This window comes from Danio aesculapii, chromosome 11, assembly GCF_903798145.1.
Source record: "Danio aesculapii chromosome 11, fDanAes4.1, whole genome shotgun sequence".
Taxonomy (NCBI): domain Eukaryota; kingdom Metazoa; phylum Chordata; class Actinopteri; order Cypriniformes; family Danionidae; genus Danio; species Danio aesculapii.
The window spans coordinates 4374947-4387527 of NC_079445.1; the positions used below are offsets into that span (position 1 = coordinate 4374947).

General features: G+C 33.3%; 1 protein-coding gene across 1 annotated transcript in view; it reads left to right on the forward strand.

Annotated features, from left to right (window-relative positions):
* Positions 1-12089, forward strand: part of camk1b (calcium/calmodulin-dependent protein kinase Ib) — a 109878-nt gene extending 97789 nt beyond the window's left edge. The window contains exons 9-12 of the mRNA XM_056468124.1: positions 2143-2221; positions 5748-5835; positions 7134-7275; positions 11263-12089. Of these exons, the coding sequence (XP_056324099.1) occupies positions 2143-2221; positions 5748-5835; positions 7134-7275; positions 11263-11354 (401 nt within the window). The 3' untranslated portion in view covers positions 11355-12089. The remainder of the gene's footprint in view (positions 1-2142; positions 2222-5747; positions 5836-7133; positions 7276-11262) is intronic.
* Positions 12090-12581: the final 492 nt, after the last annotated feature.

Sequence of the window (12581 nt, forward strand, 5' to 3'; positions counted from 1 at the left end):
AGGAGAGCGGTCCCCCCGCCCACCAATATTGATTGACAGGCGCGTCGTCATATCCTCAGTTTGTTGATTCACGTCCGCCATTTTCAGCGTGAGTCGAAGCGATATCACTAAAGGAACACCCTTGCTCTATTTTTAGATGCAAGACTCATTGGGCTCAACACAAGAGCAATATTCTCCACATTATCGCTCTAATCGGAATTATTGGTTGTATCTTTAGGTAGGTTTGCAAACATGTGTACTTCTCATCGAGTCTACCTTATACTTCAGCCGTTTGCATTTCTCGCGATCCCAGAAGCTCCCTGTGATCTTAACTAGCATGCGTTTTAGAATTCTAAACATAGGTTTCTATCAGGGTACACTCAAGTCGACGGCTGGGTGCCGCGGACCGCTGCAGAAACCTTTGTTTAGAATTCAAAAATGCGTGGCGCGACGATTCGGGACACTTCATGTTTCTGCCGCGCTACAGAGAGTGGTGTGTTGTGTCGCGGCTTCGAGCGGCGCATCCGGTGCCTCAGTCAAAGTTAATTCAGTGTGCGTGGTTATTAGTTTCTGTTATTAGTTTCTTATTAGTTTCGAAACTAGTCTACATGTGAAGCAACACACCCATAAATCAGCGAACTGTGGACACACCCCCAACATGACACTTTTTAACACATTATAATAAACAAATCTGAATTGTGTTTTAAACTGAACCTAAACTGGCACACTCAGAACAACCATAATATTAATATTAAATCATAAAAAAGAGGTCAACTATGGGCTCTTTAAGACTAGAAACAAGACAAACTTTAATTAAAAAAAGCTTTTTCTTGCAGTCTAATACTTTCCTTGTTACTAGTGATGGCTGATTCACAAACAAATCAATCTTTTAAACCCGATCTTCAAATCAAAAATCCTACTGGAATTTGAATAATAAGTGAATCATGCTTCATTTGGGTTGCAGAACTTACAGTAATTTGAAGAAACTTTTCAGATCATGGTGATATTTTAAATGCCTGAAATTATGATTGCAGCCTATATGTATTTGATATGTTGAGCCCTAACCTGGGTCATCATCTCATTACGTACAATGCCATTAAGTTGTTGCATAAAAGAACCGATGAGCATTTTTAAGTTTTTGGATCCAGTTGATTGAAACGAACTGTGAAAGATCTGGTTCTCGGAAAAGATCCGAACTTCCCATCACTACTTTTTACTGCATTCTTTACCAGACTTTAAATGCTGAAATATATTTGCTATATATATTATATTATATTATACTATATATACTATATACTATATATTATATTATACTATATATACCAGTGTTTCCCAACCCTGTTCCTGGAGGCACACCAACAGTACACATTTTCAACCTCTCCCTAATCAAACACACCTGAATCAACTTATCATAACATCAGAAGAGACTCCAACACCTGAAGTTAATGGGTCAGAAAAGGGAGACATCCAAAATATGTACTGTTGGTGTGCCTCCAGGAACAGGGTTGGGAAACACTGATATATACTATATATTTGCCCCCCCCCCCCCCCCCCTGTATATTTGTTCACTAATTTCTGTTTAGCGGGAAAAATAAATAAATTCAGCACATTTCTAAACATAATAGTTTTAATAAACATTTCCAATAACTGCATTCTTTTATCTTTGCCTTGATGACAGTAAATAATATTTGACTAGATGTTACTCAAGATACTAGTATTCAGCTTAAAGTGACATTTAAACACTTAACTAATTAGGATAATTAGTATGGTTGATTCTGTAGACAATTGAAAAAACATATTGCTTAAGGGGGCTAATATTATTGACCTTAAAATGGTTTAAAAGAAATTCAAAACTGCTTTTATTCTAGCTGAAATAAAACAAATTAGACTTTCTCAAGAGGAAAAAATATTATAGGAAATACTGTGAAAATTTCCTTGCTCTGTTAAACATCATTTGGGAAATATTTAAAAAAGAATCAAAATATTCATAGGAGGGCGAATACAGCAATTGTGACTTCAACTGTATGTCACAGGAGCCAAGTTGTTTTCTTTTTCTTTCTTTCTATCTCTCTTCCTCTGACAGTTTCTTTGTTTCTGAATGACATTATGGAAAGCGTTACGTCACGTTCTGAACTTTTACCAATGTGCTCTTTTTGTCCTCAGCCAAAGATTTTATTGTTCATTTAATGGAAAAAGATCCCAATCAGCGTTACACGTGTGAACAAGCCCTTCAGCACCCATGGTAAGACCTCAGACCAAACAATTATAGTGTAAATCTCCTATACAGCACTTTCATTGTTAGCATTTTACACTCTCACATTCATTTTTCTTCAGCTTAGTCCCTTTATTTATCAAGGGGTCGCCACAGTGGAATGAACCGCCAACTCATCCAGCATATGTTTTACACAGCGGATGCCCTTTCAGCCGCAACCCAGTACTGGGAAACACCTATATACTCTCTCATTCACACTCATACATTACGGCCAGTTTAGTTTATTCAATTCACCTATAGTGCATGTGTTTGGACTGTGGGGGAAAAGGGAGCACCCAGAACATGCATACTTCACATAGAAATGCCAACTGGCCCAGCCAGGACTCGAAACAGCGATCTTTTTGATGTGAGGCAACAGTGCTAACCACTGAGCCACCGTGCTGCCTAGTCTCACATATGTCAGTTCAAAAAACATATCTTCTATATATATATATATATATATATATATATATATATATATATATATATATATATATATATATATATATATATATATATATACAGATATATATATACAGATATATATATACAGATATATATATACAGATATATATATATACAGATATATATATACAGATATATATATATACAGATATATATATACAGATATATAGAGAGAGAGAGAGAATTCACATACAGATATTTATTGCCGTAAAGCATTACAGTTACCAGATGTTGTGAATTTGATGCTTGAAAAAGCAATCAGGCGTTGTGTCATGAACCATCAACTTTCAACCTTTCAGTAAAATCCAAGAACACAATGAGAAGCTTTTGCCAGATGCGGATGATCTAGAGCTTGTGGAATTCTTTCCAACAACATCATTTATTCACCCTCATGCTGTTCCAAAGCCATAAAACTTTCTTTTATGAAAGAGAAACAGGGATATTTTTAATATTCTTTCCTCTCTTGTTTCAAAGGTGCTGTATGTAAGTTTTAGACTCTTCTAACGCATAAAATACCATCATATGTTTGCAGAAATTTAAGAAACATGCTGAACATTCTTGTTTATCAGAAAAACAATGCTAAGTCAGATATTCTGCTTTGAAAATGTGCGTTACGTGCTGAAACAGCTGTCTTTGTTTTGGTCTATTTAACCCGCCCACTGCCAGTTTAGCCAATTATATTTCAGCACCCCGGGTTGCCTTGGTGGAAAACAGCGTATTTCATTCATTCAGTCAGGAAGACTTTCAAAGTATGCATCTGCAACTGAAAATGAGACCTACGGTGGACAGTATCAGACCCCGAAATGAGAAGCAGATTCAGAGTTCCACATGAGGTGGTTATTAATTAGAAAATAAAAGAAATATTACGAACGTAAACGAACTTGAGCAGTTTACATTGTAACGTCGTGTTCTAGCAACACGCTACATGATGAGATTTGCAGTGATGAGCAGTTTGGCTGTTTGCGCTAAACGAAACAGGACAGAAATTTAAATACAGCCATTCAGAAGCACAGAATAGTGCACTCACTGCACTCCAACGTAATGGTAAGGTTTATAATCGAATTAATACATATTAAACCTCTTCAACATTATTAAATGTAGATGCTGAATCACTGATATGTGTTGGTTTACACTGAGTCACAGTTCTAAAGTTCAATTTCAAACGGTTTATTTTATTTTTAAAGATCTGAGGTGAACGATCTGCTGCTGCTTTCAGTAGTATGGCAATTAATGTCGTGTAAAATGCCATTCAAACTTGCATTATTAGCATCTAACATTGAATAAAGCACATGAGGTGTGCCTGAGGTGTTCATTGCCGGTTTTCTGTTGTTCAGCTGCAAGAAATAAAAGCCATTTCTAAAATATAGGTTTCAGGTTAATTTGGTAAGGACAAAAACGTCTTTTAATATGGAGAATATTTATTCTATCTCATGCCATTGCTTTTATTTAGAAAACAGTTTAAATCAGACTTTAGGCTAAATAGTCAGGCTCGCTCCTATTGGTGTGATCAATCTGGCAACCTGCGCTTGCAAGTGTTTTGAACCATGAATGTGATACCCAGTTCAACCACTGTCAAACTTCTATACTGCACCTTTAAGTGAAGTCTAAGTAGGCAGTGAAATTGATGGAATTTTTTAGCTTAGAAATGGCTAAAAGTTACCATAAAAAAATAAGTGAGTTGTTATCAAAGAAAGATTTATTATTAATATTATAAGGGTATACATTTTTATATATATTACGTATATGTATATACACGTTAACGTGTATGGATAAATCATTTATAATAAACCCTGGAACATTTTATTATTAATTAATTTTCTTGTTTACTAAATAATTTATAGTAACAAAATTCCAAAATACATATGAAATAAAAAAAATCCATTTTAAGATGCTGTTCACTCTAAAATTGCATTCACCGTCTTTAATACAGTATAGAAATGCTTATGATAATGTTTTGTGCTAAGTTTCTTAATGTTGAAATGTTCACCACCTTTATTTTAGTATTATTAAAAATGTGTAACATGTAATGTATCTTTTATTTATTGTTTTCAGTTTAATTTTGTGGCAAATTGTAGCATATTTGTTGTGTAGTCTGTCAATATTTGTATATTTTTATTTAAAATACATCACGCTGAACTAAATGAAAACTAGAAATAATTTAAATTAACTAATATTTTTAGTGATAAAATAAAACTACTATAATGTTCTTGCTTTTCACATGTGTTTTAACCAGCAGTGTTGGGTAAAGTTACTTTTAAAAGTAGATTATTGCAATCTTGATTTTTTATGCAACTAAATGTGTTACTTTTTAAGGAATGTAAGTGAAAATATGTGTTTTTTTAGTTATTTTTTAAATGAATTATTATTTTTTTAAAGCTATAGTTAAGTTTAAAGGGATAGTTCACCCAAAAGTATAATTTTTCCCATCGTTTACTCACCTTTAACTTGTTTTAAACTTTTATGAGCTTCTGTTAAACACAAAAGAAGATATTTTGAAGAAAGCCAGAAACCTGTAACCATTGACTTCCATAATGCTTGTTTTACCTACAATGGAAGTCAATGGTTACAGGTTTCCGGCTTTCTTCAAATATCTTCTTTCTTATTCAAGAGAAGAAAGAAAGTTATAAAGGTTTGGAGCAACTTGAAGTTGAGTAAATAGATTTTTTGGGGGTGAACTATCTCCTTAAGATTATAATGTATTACATTTAATATATAATAATATCCAACCCTGGTAACCAGTCATAAAATTAGCTATATATGCTGTAGCTAAATGAAATATTTTCAGTGAATTACAACTAAAATCTTAGCTAATTGCTGACACTGACATCAGTAATAACAATTAAGTTGTCTAGATAAAGTCTGTCATATTACTGACTTAAAACAACATATGAGGATAGATGATGACAGAGCGTTGTGTTTGACATGAATGAACTTTTCCTTTAAAACAGCAGATTGCCTATTCGAGAGATATTTTGCTTTTATTGGCGCAAATACGACCAGATGACACGTTGGAGGCTCAACAAAGCAAACATGAATGTGTTTTGTATTTCAGGATCGCTGGAGACACGGCCCTGGATAAGAACATCCATGAATCTGTCAGTGCCCAAATTAAGAAGAACTTTGCCAAAAGCAAGTGGAAGGTAAAATCTAAGAGCAAGCGGAGGTTTAAAGTCGACGTGAACCAGAAGTTGCTGAGATTTTTATTTCAGTATGTTGATGTACAGTACTGTGCAATGGTTTAAGGCCAGAATTATGATGTGTACTTATGGTATAATGAATATACACTCACCGGCCACTTTATTAGGTACACCTTACTAGTACCGGGTTGGACCCCCTTTTGCTTTCAGAACTGCCTTAATCCTTCGTGGCATAGATTCAACAAGCTATTCGAAATATTCCTCAGAGATTTTGGTCCATATTGACATGATTTGCGCCCACAGAACTGCCGCTCACTGGATATTTTCTCTTTTTCAGACCATCTCTGGGGTTTACAGAGAATGGTTGTGCTTAAAAATCCCAGTAGATCAGCAGTTTCTGAAATACTCAGACCAGCCCGTCTAGCACCAACAACCATGCCACATTCAAAGTCACTTAAATAACCTTTCGTCCCCATTCTGATGCTTGGTTTGAACGGCAGCAGATCTTCTTGACCATGTCTACATGCCTAAATGCACTGAGTTGCTGCCATGTGATTGGCTGATTGGAAATTTGCATTAATGATGTTTGACAGGTGTACCTAATAATATTAATAATAATAATAATAATGAACTTGGACAGGTGTACCTAATAAAGTGGCCGGTGAGTGTGTGTGTGGCTAATGGATACATATCTGGCAGTTTTTGTCAATGTTTTAATATTGACAGTTATACATGCAGTGTAAATAAGTAATCTTTCAGTTGATGTATGGTATGTTAGGATTAGGTTAGAGCTTTAATCGTTTTGCTCAAGCTGTTTAAAACATGTGAAAGACGATGATGGAGAGAGGCTGTTTGTCCTGGTTTCAGGACACAATATATGTTCACAATATTGTCTGAACTGATGGGATTGTGAATGTTGAAAAGTACAGACAGGTTTTAATCCGTTGTGCCATTCCTTCTGCAAAGGACTTCAGTGGTACTAGTTTTCATTTTCAGCATGATAATGATCCATTAAGTGCAGTGAAATCCTATTTGGAGATAAAAAAAGAGCTGATGAAACATAGACAGTCATGAAATGGCCTCCACAGTGTCCAGAGCTGAATGTTATAGAGGTTGAATGAAATCACCTGGACAGAAAAAGAAAAATAAGACACTCTAAACCTGAAGAATAACTCTGGAAATTGCATAAAGAAGCCTGATATTATTACACAGCACATTATTAACTTAAATAAATGTTGGTTTTACACAGCTGAAAAGTATGGTTTGTGATGTTGTCTTTGTGTTGTTGTTCTCGCACACAGCAAGCATTTAATGCCACAGCAGTGGTCCGCCACATGCGCAGGCTGCAGTTGGGCACCAGTCAGGAGGGTCCGCCGCAGAACACACTGCCCAGCCCATGTCATGGTCACCTGCTGCTGCCCGAGGGGGACGAGGACGGCAGCGGTCAGTGGAGAAACCTGACGTTTTTACAGTCACCATTGGGTTTTTGCATAGGCTTACGTCCAAGCAGACACTGCCGCTTACTTAAAGTCATTCTGAAGAAAACCCAAATGTTTACACTGCCTGAAATTGAATCCTCAATGGCTATCATACAGTTGAATTAATAGCCCCGCTGTATATTTTTTCCCTGATTTCTGTTTAACGGAAGGAAGTTTTTCCAACACATTTCTAAACATAATAGTTTTAATAACCTATTTCTAATAACTGATTCATCTTTGTCATGATGACAGTAAATAATATTTGACTAGATATTTTTCAAGATACTATAATTCAGCTAAAAGGAACATTTAAAGGCTTAATTATGTTAATTAGGCAAGTTGGGGTAATTAGGCAAGTCATTGTGTTTCGTGGTTTGTTCTGTAGACCAGTGTTCCCCAGCCCTGTTCCTGAAGGCACACCAACAGTACACATTTTCAACCTCTTCCTAATCAAACACACCTGAATCAACTCATCAGAACATTAGAAGAGACTCCAAAACCTGAAGTTAATGGGTCAGATAAGGGAGACATCCAAAATATGTACTCTTGGTGTGCCTCCAGAAACAGGGTTGGGAAACACTGCTGTAGACAATCAATAAACATATTGCTAAATAGGGATAATAATATTGACCTTAAAATGAGTTTAAAATTTAAAAATTACTTTCATTCTAGCAGAAATAAAACAAATAAGACTTTCGCCAGAAGAAAAAATATTTTAGGAAATACTGTGAAAAATTCCTTGCTCTGTTAAACATCATTTGGGAAATAGTTCATCGATAAATTTCGGACTAATAATTTTGACTTTAACTGTAGGTGTCTCCACATACTCTATATTAAAGTCAAACACAATAATAGTTTACACTAAAACATAGAGATATAATTATTCAAAATACATTTCAATACATTTTATTAACATAAAAAAATGTACCTTTCACATTCAGTATTAAACTCATTAATTCTATACAGTTTTTTCAGCATACATTACAAACATCAACGCAGCACATTAAGATAACGCCATTTAAATAATGTTATACTGTTTTTATATATTTGGAAAACACTTTACAACATGGTTTCCTTTACATGTCCTAACTACGTTATTCAAAGAGATAATGTATATACTAATGTACATAGTTTGTTTTTCTTCAATAGAACATTTTAGAATAGAATATATTTTACTGTCCCTAAATATGATGAAATTTAATGAATAAAATGTCATTTAAACGTATACTATATATAATATGATCTTCAAATGGGGGGAAAAAAGATAAATTTGCTTGTTTTAAGGAAAAACTCACCTAATTTTGACACATTATTTCTAAAAATGCTCCTTGATTAATTTTTTATTTTAGATATTTAGATTAGAAACAAGACAAAAGTATAACAAAAGCTTTTTTACAGTGTAATGAAGTAATTCAGTTACTTACTTTGTTACTATTTGTGAGAAGTAACTACAGTAGTAACTGTGTAACTAAAAACTTTATAAAGTAACATGCCCAACACTTTGTGTTAAAAACAAGACAATATTTTTAATTGTCAAGAAAATGATTCTTGATTTAAGTCTTGTTAGATAATTAGAATAAAAAATCAAGAGAAAATCTTAAGAAAAGTATTTTTGCATTAAATAATTCACTTACCAACTGGAGTAACTAGTAACTGTAACTAGTTACTTTTTAAAGTAACATGCCCAACACTGTTTATTTGTGTTAAAACAAGACAATATGTTTTTACTTGTCAAGAAAATGCTTCTTGATTTAAGAATATTTAGACTAGAAACAAACTCAAAGAAACACATTTTTGCATGAAGTCATTCAGTTACTATTTGTGAAAAGTAACTAGTAACTGTAACTAATTACTTTTTAAAGTAACATGCCCAACACTGTTTATTTGTGTTAAAAACAAGACAATATTTACTTAGAGTTTTGAGATATTTAGACTAGACACAAGACAAAAACTATGTAAGTCAAGCATTTATTTCACAAAGAAGTAACTATTTATTATTTATTGTTTGTTATTATTCGTGAGAAGTAACTAGTAACTGTTACTAATAACTTTATAAAGTAACATGCCCAACACTTAATTTGTGTTAAAAACAAGACAATATTTTTACTTGTCAAGAAAATGATTCTTGATTTAAGTCTTGTTAGATATTTAGAATGGAAACAAGAGAAAATCTTAAGAAAAGTATTTTTGCATGAAATAATTCAGTTACCAACTGAAGTAACTAGTAACTGTAACTGATTACTTTTTAAAGTAACATGCCCAACACTGTTTATTTGTGTTAAAACAAGACAATATTTTTTATTTGTCAAGAAAATGCTTCTTGATTTAAGAATATTTAGACTAGAAACAAGACACAAACTCAAAGAAACGCATTTTTGCATGAAGTCATTCAGTTACTATTTGTGAGAAGTAACTAGTTACTGTTACTAATAACTTTTTAAAGTAACATGCCCAACACTGTTTATTTGTGTTAAAAACAAGATAATATTTACTTAGAGTTTTGAGATATTTGGACTAGACACGAGACAAAAACTATGTAAGTCAAGCATTTATTTTACAAAGAAGTAACTATTTATTATTTATCGTTTGTTATTATTCGTGAGAAGTAACTAGTAACTGTTACTAATAACTTTATAAAGTAACATGCCCAACACTTAATTTGTGTTAAAAACAAGACAATATTTTGACTTGTCAAGAAAATGATTCTTGATTTAAGACTTGTTAGATATTTAGAATGGAAACAAGAGAAAATCTTAAGAAAAGTATTTTTGCATGTAATAATTCAGTTACCAACTGAAGTAACTAGTAACTGTAACTGATTACTTTTTAAAGTAACATGCCCAACACTGTTTATTTGTGTTAAAACAAGACAATATGTTTTATTTGTCAAGAAAATGCTTCTTGATTTAAGAATATTTAGACTAGAAACAAAACACACTCAAAGAAACACATTTTTGCATGAAGTCATTCAGTTACTATTTGTGAAAAGTAACTAGTAACTGTAACTAATTACTTTTTAAAGTAACATGTCCAACACTGTTTATTTGTGTTAAAAACAAGACAATATTTACGTAGAGTTTTGAGATATTTGGACTAGACACGAGACAAAAACTATGTAAGTCAAGCATTTATTTCGCAAAGAAGTAACTATTTATTATTTATCGTTTGTTATTATTTGTGAGAAGTAACTAGTAACTGTAACTAATTACTTTTTAAAGTAACATGCCCAGCCCTGTTTATTTGTGTTAAAAATTAGACAGTATTTTTTACTTGTCAAGAAAATACTTCCTGATTTAAGAGTTGTTAGATATTTAGACACTGTAACCCCCCAACAGTCAACTTTATCAAGTGAAATGAGTGTAGTTAACTCAAAATTTACTAAAAGTTAATTCTACTCATTTGAAAAGAGCTTTGAACTCAGTGTTGAAGGTAATGAGTTAATTAAATACCTCATTACTTCAACTTAAACGGAGCAAGTTCACAGTACTCATATATATTCGTTTTTTAACTCAAATGTTTTGTAGCAATCGGTTTCCTCAAACGGTTTGAGTTGCCTCAACTTCTTGGGTTTAACAGTGCTCAGTTGGTTTGAGTTCTCTTCATTTATTGGGTTTTACTGTGCTCAAATTGCTTCGTTTACTCAAATGGATTAAGTTCACAGTACTCATTAGGATTAGCTTTTGAACTTTAAATGGCTTGTTGCAATTGGTTTCCTCAAATGGTTTGAGTTACCTTAACTTCTGGGGTTTAACAGTGCTCAGTTGGTTTAAGTTATCTTAACTTTTGGGGTTTTACAGTGGACTAGAAACAAGACAAAAACTCTTAAGTAAGCATTTTTTCCATGAAGTGATTCGGTTGCTAACTTCGTTACTATTTATGAAAAGTAGCTAGTAACTGTTGCTAATGACTTTTTAAAGCAGCATGCCCAACACTGTTTATTTGTGTTCCCTAGTGAGGGAAAACAGCGGCTGTTCTGAGGGCGTCAGTGACGGGAACGACATCCAGAACTGCAGCTACCACCTCCACCCTACTAGCCGGGTCTGAGTGTCAATCATCCTGAACCAACCAATGACTGACTGTCCTGTTTTATTTTTCCCACCGGAGTCCTGCCACACCTCTCAGGTCTGGCCAGGAAACACTGCGTAGCTCCAGCATCCTGCCACTTGGAGGCGCTGCAGTGTAAAGAAACCAGGTGGGGGAAACGGGGTCACTACTATTCCAATGGAGAGAGATTCTGTTTAGTGAGAGCTCTGGACTGAAAAGAGACCGGAAGATTGCTATTGGAGCTTCGTGGGGGTAAATATATGCTATTGTGGGAGCCGGATAAAGATTGGACAGTGTTTTAACTCTTTATTTTAAAAACAACTACTCTGTCTGGTTTTCTTTTTCTTTTCCAGAACTAAAAGATGTGCACGGGCCTGCTTCTGTTTTAATTCTCAGTTAACGCTGTTGCCACAGTTGTCGTCGTTGAGATGTGGCTTAGTTTATTAGAGATACAAGTTCGCAATCAGTACAATTTGTTTCAGTGTTTTATACACAGCTTATTTTGCTCACAAATGCTGCATTTATTTAATTTAATTAACTAGATTGTGGAATGTTATTGCAGTGTTACTGTAAATAACTGATATTTACTGATTGTACACTGTAAAAAATTGTTTTAGTGCAAAGTGAAAACCCTTTTGCTTACCCCATTGACAAATTATTTAGCATTTTTTAAGGAAAAACTCTTAATTTTGACGTATTGATGAAAATGCATCTTGATTTAAGGATCTTTTTTGACATTTGTTTAATTATTATTAATTTTTAGGTGGTTTAAAGCTGAATTTGAAGCTTGATTAGTTACAGAATCCTTCAAATATTCTAGCATCATGAATATTCATCTGTTCAAGACGAAACATTATTATTATTGTTGTTGTTGCCAGATTGGTAAACGATATCCAATCAAAAATACCAAAAAAAAAAAAATCAAACTAACATTTAAATACTTTTATTTTATAATAAATTGTTCAAGATCAAAAATAGATATTTTTGATGTAAAAAAAAATGAATAAAAGCTGTTTTACTTGTTATAACTTACTGTTTTTAATTCAAGGAAACCTGAAGGTAAAATATATCAGTTCCTATCATACTATAAAGTAAGACAAGAAAATAATCAGCACTGACAATTGTAAGAATCATTATTACAGTGCAAAAAAAGCTTCTCTTACTTAGATTTTTTGTCTTATTTCTAGTCCAAATATCTAAAAATTCTTAAATCAAGAAGCATTTTCA